The sequence below is a fragment of the Ammospiza nelsoni genome, chromosome 1 (genome assembly GCF_027579445.1).
Source record: "Ammospiza nelsoni isolate bAmmNel1 chromosome 1, bAmmNel1.pri, whole genome shotgun sequence".
Lineage (NCBI taxonomy): Eukaryota > Metazoa > Chordata > Aves > Passeriformes > Passerellidae > Ammospiza > Ammospiza nelsoni.
Genome location: NC_080633.1, coordinates 43942096 through 43961548, shown reverse-complemented (window position 1 = coordinate 43961548; position 19453 = coordinate 43942096). Strand labels below are relative to the sequence as shown.

At 39.3% G+C, this 19453-nt stretch overlaps 1 protein-coding gene across 2 annotated transcripts in view; it reads left to right on the top strand.

The window, feature by feature from the left end:
* The window catches only part of CPNE4 (copine 4), a 229248-nt gene that overhangs the window by 195506 nt on the left and 14289 nt on the right, over positions 1 to 19453 (top strand). For both annotated transcript variants that reach the window (XM_059468798.1, XM_059468789.1), the window contains one exon: positions 11031 to 11085. In XM_059468798.1, coding sequence (XP_059324781.1) covers positions 11031 to 11085 — 55 coding nt within the window. The remainder of the gene's footprint in view (positions 1 to 11030; positions 11086 to 19453) is intronic.

Genomic DNA, 19453 nt, shown 5'->3' with positions numbered 1-19453 from the left:
CCTATTTCAAAATAGTCTTTATTCTTAATTATTTTAAATCTCTCTGTTAATTCATTCACTCTTAAAGATACTGCAGATTTTTCTTCAGTTTCAAGATTCATTGAAACACATGGAAGATAAACTCTGTTTCCTGACACTGATGTTTTCTTTTCATTAGGCAAATAGTCTCCTTAACTCTAAATCTTCAAGTAACTCCTTGAAAGTGACATTCACACTGAGAGAGTGTGTTAACAAATAAACTGCTTGTGTAAAGCATACTTGACCAGCAACCTCCCCAAAGGCCACTAATGAATAAAGAGTACATTTTTCCTGCAAAGGGCAGGTTCTATTTATGTGTAGAGCTCTACAAAATACTTAGGAATGAAAATTTAGAAACCAGGCCACATTCCAAAAAAGACATGAAACTCCTGAAGTCAGTCTGAGTTGCATCATTACCTTCTGCAAACAATTAATTGCAGCAGTTGCTGATTAAATGCAAAAATTGCTCTTTATCATTTCTTTTTCATATTTTAGGCCTGAGCAAGTATGTTCACTATGACTGAAAACTGTTTATAAGCCCTTCCTGCTCTGTAAACTGCACTTCAAATTTTAGAAGGAAAAAAATGAAAGGAGAAAATAAAAGGACCAGGGTTCCCAGCCCAATATGATGCTTTTGGTGTAGATCTAAGAAGTGAAAAAAACATGCCTGAGTGGTTTCAACTGTCCCAGAAATATTTTTCCTGAGGTACCAGCAGAGGGCAGTTGGGGAAGAGAAAGAGAACAAGGGATTTGTAACACAGTGCGTGTTATGGAAATCATCTATAAATCAGTGCAATCAGTCCCAAATACAAATATCAATCCTCACTTAAATACTGTGATTTCAATTAGGGCTTTAAGTGGAGAGAGATCCCAGAGTTTACACCTTTCTTTAGTAATCAGAAGCTTGTCCCCAAGAAGCACTTAACAGGTCACTTCATCCTGAAGCTCTGTCTGGGTTTGTGGATGAAAACTCAGAAAGCTACCTTGACTGGAAGGATCTGTCTCTAGGTAATTTTGCCAGACACCAAGAGAAAAGCAGCAATTTGCTTTGATTGTGATAGTAATACAATTGTAGTTCATTAAAACCGAGGCAAAAGAATGATGCCTAGAATTACTGGCGCTATATCTGACATTAAATATTTCATGAAGTTCCTACATAGAGCTGTAGATGTTAAAATTTTATCTACTCATGCAGATCAATAAATAAAAATATGCTTAATTATTAAGCATCTCTCTTTATCACTTTAATTACAGAAACAACCTTTCTTGAGCCTGTTTAGCAAAAAGCCTGATTAGCATATCTAAACAAGTTTAAAAATCTTCAGAGGAAAAGACATGAATCTTTTTATTTAGTGCTTTAATAGGACCAAATTTGCATAGACATACAACAAAACAAGAATTGAGAAACAGTAACCTATACAAACTTGTAGCTTATGTTTGTCAACAAGCTCAGGTGTGGGTAAACATATTCTGAAGTGTTTGGATTACCCAGGTCTAGAACTGCACTGGCAAAAAGGAACCATTGATAGATTCCATTTACAAACTGCAGTGAAAATCCTTGGATTTAAGCTGACGACCCAGACTGGCACAATTACATAATGAATGCAAACATATATTCAGTATTTGACCTTGCAGAACCTGTCATTTGTAGACTTCTGCCACATAAGGGTTCCCACATCACCAAGGAGTTTCCACAATCACTACTTTTTATCCCAAGAATCAGTACAGAAGAATTAGTCTCATACACCAACTGTGTTGGGAAGATGACTTCATAATGGCTTCTTTTGCAAATGTACATACCTGCAGATGTGTGGGGGTGTCTGCATGTATTTAAATACACATCCATACATTTATACACATCTGTGTATATGTACACATCTATCTGCCCCTTCTCTGGGCAGATCCTGACAATTCTTTAAGCTCTGCCTTTTCCATTGCCAGGTTTTCATCTTTGTGCCTTTTCTTCCAGGAACTCAGTTCCTATGCCAATGCATCAGTCACAAGCAGTCCCTTCCAAGTTTCTTTTGTTACAAAACTGCTTAGCTGCAGCTACCTCCAAATGCTTTTCAGACCTCTGCTGCATTCTGTCAGCTGGTAGAAACCTGAAAATCTGAACTTTCCACATGGCTTTTCTGTGTGGTCTGTACTATTTCTCAGCTCAGCTTGAAATCTCCTCTGAAGAGCATTGATCAGTGCAGTACTTGATGCTTTTCTGCAACTGTGCAAATGGGTACTGTAGGGATTTCTCTGTCAAAAGTCCTTTCTGAAGAAAAGTACATGACATGTAAAGCCCTGCAAACTTTGCATTCCACCTACTGCTGTTGAAACCAGACATTTGTGTAAACAATGAGTAAATGTTCATAAGTGAAGGAGCAATTTCTGTTGTCATTTTCACTGATGCCATTTGATATTAATTTAGTGCACCTTTAGTCAATGCAATCCTTTCCACAATTTCAGAAGCACTCCACTCCATTATATTAGGGTATAGCTGAGAATTATTCACATTTGGAAACCCATCTGTGGGGCAAATGAACGCCTTGCCTGAGTTGACCTTAACAGGTTTATGTGTCCAATTGCTCAGTTAAAACTAGTTAATTCTTGTGAATTAAGTTGCACTTATTATCATAGTATCACCTCCAAATTCTTGTGAAATTGACCTTGGTCAGAGATTCGAAATTATCAGATGAACAGAAGGTAGTAACCCATTTCCTCCTGCATATTTAGTGATGCCTAGCTGAATGTGTGTAGTCATCAGTACACTTCAATTATGGTATTGCTTTAACTTATTTTCTTAGTGTTCTTCATTTTGACTTAATATCATTCCAGTTTTGGTAAAATTACATCAGCAGCTCATTTGATTGCATTAAGTCACTGTATCATCTCTATAAAGGTTTTATCCTGCTCATCCTGGAAAGTTCATTTGTATCTTGAGAGCATTTGATGAGAAATTCCTCTCCCAGCAGCTCTCTGCATATATATATATATATATATATATATATATGCCAATGCAGTCCTGGGATCCCCTCTTCCCAGCACACCCCTTATGGACAGATATTTTCTGATATAAAAGAGTTGCAGAGCAAGATCTCTTACCAACCCTTTTCAATGTCATTTGTAAAAAAGGACAGAATTATGTGCATATGTGGTGGCAAACCTTTTGTTCTTGTGGTTGCCTAGTGCAGCACACACTGTCAGCCACACTTGTGGTTCAGGAGGGCAGGGCCCCATCTCTGTTCAGTCTGGGGTTCTTCACAACCTGATGGAATTCAGCCTCCTGCTTGCAGTGTGGCCTTCAAGACATGTCAGATTTTAAACATCTGAGATTACAGATTGTGTGAAAATCACCTTTTCAGTGATGGCACAGATGCCATCATCTATGCATAATGCCGCAGATAAGCCAAATCACTATATATAGAGTTAGGGTTTTGGAAGGTTTAGAGACATGCCAATCCCTTAAAATACAAGACTGTCTGAAAACTGCCTGGTTTGAGAAGTTAAAGACAACTTGTTTTAGCCTCTTGCAGCATCTCCTTTCCTTGTTTATTCCCAGTTGTAGAGTCTCATTTCTTTTTCAAGATGCATTTTACTGAATTGGGTCATTCATGTAGGCATAAATCAGGTCATTGCAATTTATTTGTTATCTTGCAGGGGAGCTTGACATTTTGTCTCACCTTCCTGATTATGTTATTTTATTAGGCTATTCTTCTAGCAAGTGATAGATCTCATTGCCATTTCCTTGTGATAGATCTCACTGCCATTTCCTTTTGCTTAACCTACTCCTCCCTAAATCTCTGGAGACTTTTTTTTACTGTGTGTATTCCCCAGCCTCAAAATTTCTGAATTTACTTGATATTTTTACTCTGCAGAGCTTCTTTTGCAATTCTTTAATGTTAACAAGGGCAAGTTTAAATCCATTGTATCTGGATTTGGCTTGGTTAGTTATTTCATGAGTTGATGCCTTTTGGTGGTTAGCTTCAGGGGATTTGTATTCCCCTGCTTCATTAACTATTTCTCCCTCAGGTGAGACAGGCGTTGCTTCATATTTTTGAAACACTATTACATGACAGCATCTATTTCTCAGTATTCAGCAGATTCCAACTCCCCTAAGGTGCCTGAGAGCTGTAATTAAGGACAGTGAGTGAACTTTAATGTCAGGGTTTTGCACCCAATGACGTAGCATCTCTGTGAGAGCCCAGACGATGATGTACTGTAGCAGTGATTTACCACTGATTTACATGCTCCCAGACCTCTTTTGTGACCAAGATGGATGATTATCATCCTTGCTACTCCACTGGAAATCACTGTGCATTATGGACTGAATGCCAGGCTGTGTTAGGCACAGAGCAAGCTTGATGCAACACGCAGTAACCTGGCCAAAACCAGGGATGTGGTTGTATCAAACCAGACATGAAACCACACAGTGAATATGTGGTGACAGAGGAGCAACCCCTTAGGGAAGAATCCAGGTCAGTGGGTGAAAACACTGCTACTGCTGAACTCCTGTGGTCTTTCTGGCTCTGACTGGGGCAGGCTGAGAGCTGGACCAAAGCCTGGCTCTGCACACTGGAGGAGCACAGGAGGCTGTGCAAGAGTGCAAGTGGTGAAATGGATGGGCTCTGGTCCCTTCAACTGAAATGGTTTTATTTAGCCCTATTTGATCATAGAATCATGGAATGGCTTGGGTTGCAAGGGACCAATCCCCATGCCAGATCATGTCCTTTATTTGCCCAGCTCTGCTTGCAAAGCGGGAGCTGAAAATGTTTAAATATTTCAAATGATTTCTGTATTCTGTATTTTCTTTGGAACTGCTGTTAATCCCTGTAAGCTGTTATGATTCACAATTTACTGGCATCAAGCCCTTGTCAGATAAGTACTAAATAATATACTCAGAACATGATTCATTCATATGCTTTAGAAAAGAAAAAATTCAGTTTGTAGTCTTCCAGTTCACTCCCTGAACATGAAAGATTACAATTTTAATTGAGTTTAGAGATAACTCTATTTTGTTTGTGCTGTTTGCTGTTTTCTCTTCTATCTTTACCTTTTCTGAGCTGTTCTCCCCCTTCCTCTTTCCATGTCCCTTTCCCCTCCTTCTTTCTCTCCTCACATTCACACCTTTTTTAATTACATGTGTTACACACCTCCCTTTTTAATGCTGTCAATTTGAAATTTCTTACTAACAGAGGAAAATTATCTGATTTTGTCATAAAAAAGTATGTCAAGTAGAACAGATCAACAGTTTACTCTTTTAAGATCGGAATTGAAAATGAAAGGCATAATAATTGATTTTGCTGCCTCCACTACTTTTAAAATATCTCCCTGGTAGTTCTGATCTGACCTAAGACCAAAATTACAAGTGACAGCTTAATATCCAGGGATTTAAGTCTGGTATTCTCCTTGCAAGCTGTAAATTTCAGATTCTCAGGTATTTGTGACTAAAAGTGAGCTCTTAGTGCTTCTCTCTCCTCACTCCATGTTTTTTCCTTCCCCCCATCCACTGCATCATTAGTACTGCTTGTGCTACTGCGTTGTTCCAGCATAGAGTGAGCAGGTTTTCATGCTGATGGTCTCCAAGGTCAGTTAAGTAGCATCCATAAAAATGCTGCATTGGATTCAAGAGAATAAACTTAAGGACAGCTACAGCTACATGCCACTGGGCTTTAATGGGAACCAATAAAATTAGTCCAGAACAAGTTGTGCAAGTGGCTAGCTAGGAGTTAATCTTTCAGATTTAATAAATTCAGAATTAATATAGAATGGTTTAGGCCTTTTTTCTCCATACAATTAAAAACCCAGATTCCAAATTTCAATCTCGAAAAGCAACTGATTTACAGAGACTATAGTCCTGGCAACCTTTTTGAATCCAGGTATTGCTGTACTGCTGAATATCTCAAGCATCATCTGTCCCTGGGACTTCTGAGGAGGTTGCAAAATGTCTTTAGTGTCTGACTAATTAATTTTACCTAGTGGAAGAGTTTTCTTCATCTCATTAATAGGAATAGCAAATCTTTTCCAGAATAAATGTAATATCCTGATTTCAATGATACTCTATGTCAGAAGGTACCAGTGGTTAATGAGACAGGATTTTGAAATGTTCTTTATTTTGTCTCTTTATAATAAGCATATTTCTTTCCTTCCAGTAGCCCCTTTCACTGGACTTCCTAGTGAAATAGAAAATAGGATCATTATCTGTATCACTTTTACAGATTTACAAAACCATAATATTACCTCTATTCATCTCTTTTCCTGTAGGTGCAGTACAGGTCACTGAAATCTCTCTTCTCTCTGCCCCATTAGTGTTTTGATTTGTCATTGCTTTTGCTCTGCTTCCAGTAGATAGCTTGAAGGATGGGTGGTTAAAACTAAGCATTGTCTCAAAAGGACAATATTTTCAGATATTATTTTCTGCTATTGAGTTATGCTATTTTTGAGGTTACTGACAAACTTTTTTCTAGCTGGTTGTATTTCTGTTCAGAAGACTGCAGTCTTGGAGCCCTGACAATTATTTTCCCTGTGCATTAATTTACATTGATCAATATGAACACTGAATCTGAACCCGCTCCCTGATTTTTCTTTCAGGGTGACTGAAGACTACAAACTGAATTGTTTCTTTTCTAAAGCATATGAATTAATCATGTTTCTGAGTATATTATTTAGTACTTATCTGACAAGGGCTTGATGCCAGTAAATTGTGAATCATAACAGCTTACAGGGATTAACAGCAGTTCCAAAGAAAATACAGAAATCATTTGAAATATTTCAACATTTTAAGCAATGCCATAGATCTGCTCAGTCTTGGGTACCTTTCAGTAATATATGCATGTTTGGCTGAAAAAGTATCAGAAGTCATATACATCTGTGCTTGCATGACTACTCATGGTCCTTAAATTACTGGGTATAAAATTCATAGTCTGATGCTTTTGCTTTTTTGATCTTCATGTCAAGTACTTCAGCTTTTTGAAAGTTATGCCACATTTAAATTTTCAAGGGAACCTACGTAGAACAAAGAAATTATAGAAGGTGAAGTAGATGTGACAGAGTAATTTTGTAAACATTCTGCCAAGTCACAGTCCTCTATTTCTTACTTGATTCTGTAAATTTCAGGTTCTATAGAACTAGCTTTTTTTCCAGTTGCATGTTTCTCTCCTGTCCTTTCCCTTTATCAATCTGCCTCCAGCAGGACAGTGCAGGCAGTTTCCTTTTGTGCGTCAAGGACACTCTGGCCACCTTTAAACAAAACAAGTCAAAGTTCCTGAGGTTGCCTGAGGCCAAGCACATGACACTGCCCATGTCCTTGTGTCTCAGCTTTCTTCCTCCCAGTACAAACTGGTGATGCCCAAACTGCATTTGGGAGCAGTGTCAGGCACAGCTGGACCTGATGCCTCGTGAAGGCTGACCTAGAGCAGAGGCTGGACAGAATTAAAGAATAAAGTAGGGATTTATTAAAAGGCCTCAATGGATACACCTTGGGCAGTACAAGAGCCCAGCCAGGGCTACACCCAAGCTGAGCCCAAAATGGACAATCAATCACGAGATCTCTCACTTTCATAAGTTCTGGTCCATCAACATATTGGAGTTAACTGTCCAATTATAGCTTTAGATTATGAAGTCCCATCCTTCTTGTTTTTCTCTCTTTATTCCACTGTTGTTTATGCTCTTGGGTCTGAGATTTGGATCAGTTGTCCTTGGTCCCCAGCTAGAGTGAGAATTGCTTTGTCCAAAAACTCTGTGAAGAGAGCTTACCATCCCCCAACATGAAGCTCAGAACTACACACCAAAGCAGCACAGAATCTGAAAAATACAAAAGCCAAAGCCCTGAGGTTTGGTCTGAGGCATCAGACCCAGCACAGTCCCTGGGAGGTCTCTGGGGGTTCTGGTTGGCAGGAGCCAGTGCTGCACCAGAGAGGGTGCTCACAGATCATGTCTGTGGCTATGTCCCATTGCTTCAACCAGAGTTGCAGGCCTGTTTCCTACTATAAATAACACCCAAATGTCTGATCAAGCACTATGAAGAAAAAGGAAACTGGTTCTCACTTTTCTTCTTTCGAGTGAGTTTCAATTACAAAGAAAAGTCATTAGAGCAAATCCCTTTCCTACTGAAATGCCAGGCTGAGTAACAAGGCTGGAGTCTCTGATGCATGTGATTCACCCCTGAGGCACGAGAAAAATATTCTTTTCATTTTCTGACTGTAGTTTAAGTCCCTGAATGGCCTAACCCTTGACATAGCTTCCAGAAGCTGGGAAGCTGCTCTGCTTTCTTCTGCATGCTGCCCTGATATCCCCAGGCCTTTTAGAGCAGCTCTGCCACACCACAAAAGGATTATCCTGGAAGTGAGAGAATTCTTGTCTGCCCTTCTGGGTCATTTTTTCCCTGCTGTGTCTCAGTAGTGCAGGACAAGCAGAATGAGGGCAGCCGGATCAGCTGTAGGATTTGTTTCTCATATGATCAAGCGAAGGGTGGATGGGAAGACTAGAGGGGGTTATATTGTAAAACTCCACTGAGCCATTAAACTGCTCATTTCCTAAAGAGTAAATATTGCTAAACACCTTGTTTTGTGTGGTAGAAGGGGAATACATTTAAATACATACATTTGAATTTTATTTCTATTCTGAAAGCTATCAGCTGCAATTTTTGAGGTGTGGTCAGGGAATGACATTATCATCTTTTTTATGCAAGGGATGTCATTAGTGTCAAAAGTTTCCCTTCTTACCTTAAAAATCAAGCTCCAGTAGCACGTGAGAGTTAATTTCTTGGTCCCAGCAGCTTGAATCAAATTACTAGAGGTATGGACTTAAATTCTGGTGAGCTGCCTAATGAGAGTGTGGAGCTATTCTGGCTGAGACAACAGAAAGTACTAAGCACAGAAGACCCCAGAACACTCAAAAAAGCGGCCATATGTAGCCCCATCCTGAGGGGCTACGTGATCCTGCTTCACTCTTTCACAATATAATGGCTGCACTTACTCAAAAAGGAGATGTGGGAGGTTCAAACATGAAGACAAGTGTCCTGACTGTGGAGGTAAGGCATCCTGGGTGCAGAATAACAGTGGGGGCTGTGCCACTGTGTGACTGGGAATGTGGGAGGCTCACCACCAGGAGGAGAATCCAGGCTGCTGGAGGTATGACTTATTGCTGCAGAGCAGAAGATGGAGCTGTGGATACAAGAGTGCCTACACTTGTTTACACTCCAGAAACACTGCAGTGGAATTCAGGCACTGGATGGGTTCAGGCATCTCCCAGTTGTATAACTGCTGCCAGCATTGAACTTAGACACTTATTCTCAACCTAAGTAAAATTCTAAGTAAAATTCTTTTTTGGTCTTTGTTTGTTCTTGCCCCAAATCAATTAACTACAGCTCCAAAGAGTTTGATTTTCTAATCCAGCCATGCTTAATCATTTATGTAAAACAAGATTGATTTTTTTTCCCCCCTTTCAGATTCTTTTCTAATGATTTCTTCTTTCTTGCCCTCAAAGTGTGCCTGAATTCCCTGCATCCATTTGTAAGGGCTTTCCCTCTTCCAGGAGTGTTTAATCAAAGAGAATGCTATCAGCAGGTGGTTAGCATAGAATGTCAGCTGCCACTTCATTTCTGACATCTCTTGGGAAAAAAATGTTTCATTACCATGCAAATGATGTTAGTCTTTCTTTCCAAGATCCATTGTCACATGGTGTAACATATGGTACACAGAACTGTGCTCCCAAGATTTATGCAGCAGAAGGGACACAGTTCTGCTTTCTTTTAAATTTTTCTTTAGGTTGTATCTGAAATATCATGGTGCCTTTAACAGCCTATGCCAGACAAAAGAACTGAGCAGCTTTAATGGGTGCTAATATCTTTTTGTCTGGGATGTGAATTATTCAGTTGATACTTGGAGTGGCCATCTCTTGAACTACACCAAAAATACTGAAGCTGCTAGCCTCTCCTGGGAATTTTTAAAAGTTCCAATCATGGTAGTTGGAATTCAACTTTTCCAAGCGCCGTGAAACCCTGTAAGTAGACTAGGGTAAACTTAGTCTGATTCATCAGAGGACTGGGGTACAGTTCAGTGACATCAGTGAGACTTCAGGATATGTCTGGAATTAAGCATATGTTTGAGCGAATTGTTAACCTCAAATGTATGATCAAGTGCTTTGCTGACTCAGGGACAAGACATTCCTTGCAGCTTGTTGTTTTCCACTTTGCCATCTGGGAAGAGGCAGCTTGACAGCATGTGGGCTGTGTGAGACATTATTGCATTTCTGAAAGGGTATTAACAGCTTTGAAGTTTCCAGGTTCTCTGAATCAGGTATTTTTTCTCCTGCATGTCTAACTGGGGTAAAATAACCTCACTGTAGTGTCTGAAAGCAAACTGACCATGCCAAGGCATTTTGGCAGGTTATCAGTCAATCTAAGCTTAATTAAAATAATCTCATGTTTTAGTGGAACTGCTAAAGATGCCGGTGGAAAGCTTTACAGAACCTGCAGGTTTGGGACCATGAAATTGCCCCTTTCTGATATTTTAGGAAGTGCCTGTTGAGCAACTGGACAACTGTAAGAACCCAAATTTGTAAACACTTTTAATCTGAGTCATAGCTTCACTAGATTCATTTTCTGAGCTGGGGGAGCACATCCATATTTATATGAAATAAATGTTGTTACAGGCTCTTCAGTCAACAAACTCTCTTGTTTCAGCCAGGTAATGCAAAAGAGTGGGTAATACAGACTTGTTATTGCATTTGTGGGGAAGTACAAGACATCCTGATCTTTCAGTATTCTCCAAGTGATTTTAACTGCCCAAAAATACTAGGAGCTCTACTGAAAAATCTTCCATAACACACTCCCCCTAATTTGTTCAGTACACAACCCTACTTCTCCAATCCAGTACCCTTCCACTCTGCCATCACTTGACTTAGAAGCCATTTCTGTGCTGTTGTGAGGCTTGCATTTCTCATGAGTGCATACAGAGGAGTAAATGTTTATTGTAAAAATATTTCTCTATGGGTACTCTTATATTTTTTTCATTCTTTTCCAGTGACAAAATGTTCCCAGCCTTTGGATTTGGAGCAAGAATACCCCCAGAATACAAAGTAGGTGCTTAAGTGTAATTTTCTAATTTCCTTGAGTTATGAGACTCAAAATAAGGGAGAAATGGTGAAAGGCAAGGCAGTGGCAAACGGGAACAGCTACTCTGCTTGTTTTCTTCCATCTGGCTTTCTCATCCAGTGATCCCCAGTGAAACCAGAAATCAGACAGGGCTAGACTTAAAATAATTGTTTGATGATACCCTAAACATCCCTTGCCAAACATCTTCCTGAAAATAAAGACTTGAGAAGAATTTGGGAAAATTCCGTGTCATGGCGGACACTGTCATTGAGTCAACAATGTTCTTGTATTTCTCTACCAGGAAGAGAAATACAAGAGCATGTGGCCATGCTAGAGAGAAGTGGTATTTATAAACAAAAAAACCCCAAAAACTAAGCAAAAATAAAACAAAAACAACAACAAAAAATTTTAAAAGTGATCTGCAGTGATGCTGCAACTGTGAGCATAAACATGCCATCTAGTAGGCTTGGAGTGAAGATAGTGAAGTAAAAGAAGGAGCATCCACCCAAAAAGAAAGGCCCAAGAAAAAATAAGGAGAAATTCAAATCCTTTGTTTCGCAGAGGTTGTGGGGGCAGAAGAGTAGTTCTGCATAGATAAGTAACCAAAATCTTGGTGGGCAATCTGCAACCCAGGTACTGTCTGAAAAGGAGAAGTATCAGCCATCTAATCATGCAGACTTCATCCAGTGTCCCTGTGTGCCCTGTTCTGGTTGTGTCTCTGGGCTGTGGCTGAGGTAGGGAGGTGAACACTAGCCAGGTAAGAATTTCTGAGAGGGATTGTGTGCATTCTGCCTTGTAAGGCATGAGTCAGCAGATGAGCAAAAATGTACCAGTGTGTTCCTCACGGCTTGTAGGCTTGGTACCTGCAGAAGAATAACAGTAGTGATGTACAGGGAATTTGATACATGTCTTGCAAACAGATGTCTAAGGTAAGTTCATGTATGTTTTAACAACATTGCTTTCTCAGCTTGTCTGTGCCTGGCAAGGTGTTTGCCTTGCTTTGTTCCTTAAGGGTAACACCAGTGTTAGTGTTTTCCAAAGTCAGAGATGTCTTCCAGGGCTTTGATATACATTTTAATGTGGTATTATGAGCTCAGACCATCTGTGTCTGTTGTATGTTTGTTCCAACTGCAGCAGCTGACAACCTTCACTCTTATTTAAGGTGGTGTGTCAGGGCCTGGTTGTTCCAGCATCTGTGAGGTGACCACCGGTGCATGGGGAAAAACTTACATTTCCAGTCATAGGGAGTCATCCTTATCTAAGGACTGCTTGAAGGAAGGTGTTACTGTGTCAGCTGAAGTCAGATAAAGATCCCAGCACAAAGGTGCTCTTCTCAGCCAAAATAATCAGCTGGTAGCACTGATACTTCAGGTCACATGAACCTGTTGGCAACAATGCAGTTTTGTTAGACTCCAGTATCATCCTTCTCACCTGATTGTGAGAGCACATTTCAGGTGCTTGCTGGAAAACAGATGTCTTGCCAGAAAGTAACTTCAGGGGTCTGTGTAACCAATTGTTCCTGCAATCACAAACATCAATTGGTTTTCTTCTTTGGCAGAATTAGTGTTTGGATAATTTCCTGACAAATGCCCTTAAGAAACTCAGATAATTGCACTGAACTTAGTAGTCCATGAATGAATGAGGAGTCTTATCCTGTAGCATGAGCTTTCCTGAACAGTCTGTCCGTTGCTAACTTCTCAAAGCAAGAAAATGAATGGGATTCAGGACCTTCAGATTTTGCAAAGTTCAGGAAAAGTAAGGGTAAACTTCAGAAGATGGGGCTGCTTTCTTGTGGATTACATATGTGTGACTAAATAAAACAAATCCCAAAGTAAATGGAGATGCCGCTGAAGGCCGGAACAACATCTTTAATTTCTGCTATGGAAACTTGTGACAAAAAGTGACAAAGACAAAATGACATGACATCAGCTCTCAAACATAATAAAATTTCGAAGAAGGCAAGAACCACATTGCAGGGGACAAACTCTTCTGTGCCACAGTTGGGGACCAATAATCAGCTTGGTGTCTATCATGGGCACATCCAGCTGGAACTGCATGAGGAGTTAACAGTCATCTGTGCCATAGTTCAGTCCCTCTCTTAATACTCTACACAGTCCATGAAAGTACCTGGCTTCTTAAAATAAATTATGTCAATACTTCTGGGTCCCTGCTTGGCTTTGACTGCTCTTCTGAATTCAAAGATACGTCCTTCAAGAGTGAAAGGTCACCTTCATCATGATGCATTATTAAATCAGGACAAATAAACCTGAAAATCCTTCAGTTACTTAGTCTACACTCGCATAAAGTAAATTCAAAGCCAACAATGATTAGTTTTTGATGTGGAAGATAGCAAGGATGCATAGGAAATGGAGAAGAAACAGATAAAATTAAAAGTAACAGAGACTGAAGGAAAAAAGTGCTGCCAAGTTGCTTCCTTAACCTTTTATTTCCTGCTGCAAAAATGTGCTAACATGCTAGACACCACAGCAACAGTGCAGATCTGGTGCTATTCAAATGAGCTTTTCATGTTTTCAGTCACAGGTACTACAAGTCATACATACCATACATTTGTTTTACTAAAGAAGAGCAGTGCCACTACTGTAACAATTTTACATCTTCAAATTTAAGTTGAATCAGATGAGAACTTCTAAGTTCTGGCCCCATCATGTGGATAAATCAGCTTCTCATTAATTTAGAGTGTCTGTTTTCAAGTCTCCAGTCCTAACGAAGTGATCTAACCTGCTCATAGCATGTTGGTCTCTGCATTCCAGCATCTGGTCTTTTATTTCTTTGAGTAGACAACAAATTGAACTAGGGCTATGGAAGAAATTACTCCCACTGCCAAGGGTTTCTAAGTAACCACGGAGCCCCCATACAACCTAAATAACATATCAGCAATATCAGTTTCTATCTCTTCAGGCTTTTCATAAATCTCTTGATGTTCTACCCCTTTAAATCTTGTTCTTATATATGTTTTCTACAGAATTTCCATTTCAAGAGCACACTGCTATGTTGTGTTGACATTTTTTTCCCTCAGTTCATCTCCAAATGACACACTTCAGCTGTTAGTAGAAAACCAGCAGTTTCTTAGTGGCAAAAGGAATCTGTGGAAGTGAAGGAAGCAGGAAATGCCATATACATCATTCTTCATCAGTGTAGAGATCTTTCATCTAATATTCAACAATATGAGCTTCTTCCACCAAGACCTGACAAACACATCACCCTGTTCCTTGATCTAAGTAAAGCTCTGAGAGAAATGTTTCCATGGAGGGTGAGTTTCTATCATACAAACTTCCAGAATTTTTTTTTTTTGTTTTGGTGGTTTTGGGTTTGTTTTTTTTTTTTTTTTTGCAATGAAAGGAAGCATCTGAGAAGTCTGATGTAAAGGGAAGTGGTGGTAGATAATATGGACTCAGACATGGCTGTGAAAGGTCACAGTGAAGAGGAGGAAAGAAAGCAAACCACATACACTGACTTCTTAGCAGGCAGGACTCAAAGGAGATGAAAAACCACACAGCAGCACAAAACTTACTGTTAAAATGAAAAGCAAGTTCAAATTGTGTCAGCCCCATGACAGGTGGATTGTCATTAATGAAGGCCTGTTCCCTAAAGGAGAACTGCAGCTGACACCTGAATAGATACTAAACAACTTCCAGTTTGTTTTAAGAGAGTCCTGGTTATTTCTGTATTTTTAGTGAAAGCTTCATTGCCTGCTTCTGCTGTGAATGTGTGCTGGAGACAAACTCACTGCAGTTACAGACACAGGGCAGCATCTTTACAGCCCCAACCTGCCCTGGTTTGTTGGACAGCTGAGGGACTTGAGAAGTACTGTGTTCTTTATGATTCCTGCATTTTTCAGGAGATTGATGGCTAAAATATATGCAAACCTGACAAAAAAAAAAAAAAGGATGTGTAGCAGACCAAGGGACAAAACAGAATTAGTCTCCTTATCCATGCAAGTTGGATTTAGACATGGAAACTTGGGCAGCATGTACAAAAATGAAGTATAAAGGGAAACAAGTGGCCCAGCTTTGCCAAGCAGAAATATGTACAATGTATCTTAGTGAGAAACACAAGCTTTCCAGCTCCCAAGCTGTTTGATTAATGAGCATTCTGAAAATAATAGCTTTTGACCAAAAGTACTTGAAATTCATTAGTGTCTTAAGCTTTTGCAAAATATGCAGGCATTTCATATTTAGTTTTCTGAATGACAGTAGCTTAGTAGCATTCAATTAATTCACAGATAAGTGTCCAACATAGTGCATTTTGGCATTTACACTTGTATGCATCTATTGTTCATGGATTTTTTTACAATTTCTATTTAAACTATTAAGAAAGCATTCCTAGAAATCTGAATTTGTCACATTGTTTGTCAAATAGCCCTAGTACCATCACCACAGAGAAAAGCTGGAGCTGTTTGGGACATGAAGGTTAATTTCAATGAATTCAACAATTTAGAGAGGGGGGGGGAAAGGATTATTAATTTTCAGAATTCAGGCATCCATATTCATCATTTGAAAATGAAAACCTCTTATTTTAAAAAATAGAAATTCAGTTAAAGGAGTTTAAAAAATGTGTAGGCCAAACTAGAATAACAAGATTCAATGAAACTTAAATAAAATGCCTTTGCATAGTTCAAAAGCTTTCCAGCAATTTGCTTTATCAGTGTTGGGGGATTTATTATTTTTCAGATTCCAAAATAGGATATTTTTTTTTTGTGATTTGAGGTCTCTATCTGAATTCATAAAATATTTTTTAAGAAATCTCAAAAATTCTCATCAACTAGGAAATTCTCCTTTTCTTTCAGCCTAAATTAGAAACTTTTCCAGCAAGGGCCATGCTATGAGAATGAATTTCATTGCATCCCAATATGAGGGATGTTATGCTATGTTAAATCAATGTCATTTTTTCTACAAAAGTGGCCATAAGCATGTGGAAATATTGTTATAATTCTTCCAAGAGTCTCATGGGTGCCATCACATTGAAGGAAAACAGTGACAGGTGTTTGTCATTGTAAATGTACAGACAGTGAAGGAAGCATTATAGAGTGGTAAAAAGCAACATTTCTATAACTTGTCTTAGCAAAACTATTCTGCACTGTTTATTTAATTGTCATATCCTACAGAAACAGCCAGAAATGCTGTCACTGTAATCTATATTATAATGTATGATAGAGCTAGTTAATTTGCTTGTTAAAAACCTTGAAGGAATTGCCTGTGAAATAGTGTGTTCCTGGTGTAGGGAGTTCCTAGTAGTAGTTTAATAATGCCACATCCATGATGGTATCTGGTAAAGAATGTATCTGGAGCCCTGCAGAGGCAAAAGAGTCATACAAGTGCAAGGGAATGTCTTTAGCTGCAGGCTTTGAGTGCAGTTCTGTGCAGCAGCCCAAGTAACACCAGGCTGATCCCATATAATCACCTCTGCATGCAGCATTTCTGTCTCCTTCCCTTTTATGGATTGATTTTATGGAGCAATGTTAAGAGAGGAGGGCTGAGCAGAGGGTCAGCTTCATATTTGAAACTTAGTCCAGGGTTGCAAAATCTTAGTCCAGTCACAAAACATTCAGGGTTTTGTGAGGACATTCCTTGATGTGAGGCTGACTTCCACCACAGACTGTGCTCTGCAGTTCTGGGCAAAATTCTCTGTGCCAGGTACTGATGTAAGGCAGCCATTCTGTATTTGTGTGATTTGACACATTCCAGGATTTTCTGGCTGATAGATCAATCCACAATACAAACCATCCTAGAAAATTATATAAACATGCCTGCTTCTGAGCAGCCCAGTGTCTTCTTGTTTCCACTGAGGATTTCTCAGTTTTCAGCATCTTAAGTGTTCAAACTTTTGCCTCCTTTTTGGCATTAGTTTATCAGTTCTGGGAGTGTCACTCAAGGGCTGTGTCATTCAATATCAGAAAGATGCCATTGAGTATACCAGCTTTTGGTTCTATGTCATCAGTATGGTTTGCCCTTCAGCCACAAAGCCCTTGCATGTTTAATAAGAAAAAGAAAAAAAAGGGAAAAAGAAAAAAAAGGAGGGAAACTCATCACCTTGCACTGTTTAGAAAGCAAAAGCATTGAATGTCTGATCCAAACCACCTTTTGACATGGATGAGCTTTACATGGAGTCCTATCAGGTAGCAGCCCAAGTTTAGTAAGGCCTTCAGTAGGTGGTATGAGTCTGAAGTCTCTGCTGGTTTGGACACTTGAGTTCTGGACACCACAGGGAAGACAGCAAAGGGGCAGGTTGAAGCACACTTGGCTTTGCTTAACAGAGAGGGGGCTGAGATCTGAGCATTTGGAGAAGCTCTGCTTAAAACATATGTGCTGTTGCCTTGCCTTGAGTGATGATTTCCTGTTTGTGAACCATCACTGAGCTGCTCAAAGAATTTCTCTCCTCCACATTGTACTTAAATCTTGTTTAAATTGTGATATATTACTCAAGGAGCATAGGAAACAAGCCAATGCTTCTGCACATTCATTGTGTTTCCTGTGCTGCCTTCAGGGTACATTTTAACACTGTTCTGTGAATCAGAATGACAATGTATGAGGGCCATTTGCTTTAGGAGGATAGCAGCTGATGCTCAGACAGTATTATTTTTTGCATCATTGTGCACACTGAGTAGACTTGGGCTTTCCTTATGGGCCTGTTAAATAATAGCCTGCGTCCCATAGCTCTGAACCAGATAAATTCTTTGCATTATGTGATTCTGAAAGAGGTATGGCAACAAAAGCAACCAAACCATGCTTGCATGTGAGATTGAAATACTGTATTCATAGCTTTTGAAAAGATTTGTATTTTCCTTTAGGTATAATTTCAAATGCATTTGGAATAAAGAAATAAAATCACTGAAGAGGCACAGTGTTTGAAGAATCAGTCTGCAATAGATAAACATGCATTGCCATCCTTTTTGCTTTTCTAACACAGTTAATGCAAAATACAGAAACCCTAAAGGAAAGAGAAAGGCTAATGAACAACAAAAAATATCAATGAGAAAACTCCCATAACAGGTTTTGACAGATGCAATTACCTTAGGCCTGCAGCTGGTTGTGAGACTGGCAGATAGCTGCTGGGCAAAGTGCACTGAGAGACACCCAGAGCAGCCAGGCAGAAGGGCTCTGAGCACCTCTGAAGTGTATCTGGCAGCCCTGATCTTCTGTGCTGCTCCGTGAGGAACAGAAACAGTGACTTCCTGCATTATCTTCCATGGCCAAGTGGGATAGACTGAATGGACCATGTAAAACCCTCTCTAAGACTGATGCTTGGTGTAGGCATGCTGACTGCTGGGTGGAGGCAACTGCAGACTCTCAGTGAAGTTTTGCCTCAATTCTTTCTCATCATGGTAGAAGTACTGCTTAATAATGGCAGGCATCATTGTGGTAAACAAGACTAGCATATGATGGGGAAATTCCATTTCTCCATGAAGAACTCTCTTTGGCAGTAATAAGCCAACTTACACCACTTCACTTTCACAGAAACTTCTCTGCAGTCACAAATTTGATCTATGGGACCCTTAGTCATAGACCAATTTCCATACCCTGCTGTATGGAGACATCTAAACTAGCAAATGGAACAGCAACATAGAAAAAATAAATCTCTTCCTGCAAATAATCTGGCTCCATTGTACAGGAGGTTTTTTCCATATCACTAAAACTGTTGGCACTTTTGAAGATCCTACAGAGATCTATAAAACATTAAATGTGTATAATTGCAGTTATATAAATGCCTTCTTAAATCTGGGATGACACATCTAAATTGAACTTCAAATTATGCAAATTACCTGCTAAACTCCCAGCCACTTTTTGCAAGTCAAATATATATAAAATATATGTATATAAACATATCTGTATATTCACACATTATGCATTGTGGGACAAAATCTGAGCTTTTTCATTCAAGAAAAATTAAGACAAACAGAATTAAGAGGCTGGGCTTCAGACCCAAAGAGATTAAAGGGAATCAAGAAAAAGAAAAAGAAAAATGCAGGCAAGAATAAAACTTAAAGAGGAATTCTGGAATGGGAGACTTACAGTGCCTAGCATTATTTAAGCATACAAAAGTCTTGTAATATTTTCCCAGGAGACCAAAGACAAAATACTTTGTTTTGTTAGAAAACAAAATGAAAACAAAACAGCTACTTTGTTGTATTCACAGTGAGTTCTTTTAAAAAACAGCTCTGTAGGATTTAATGATAGACAGATTGAGAGAGAGAGAGAGAGAGAGATTGGAATATTCACCACACGGAAGGAAAACCAAAGAGTCTTCGGGATTTTTTTTATTTATTTATTATGCCCCAGAGTGACGTAACATTTTAACCAACTTCAACTCCTTACACTTTTTACACTACTATTG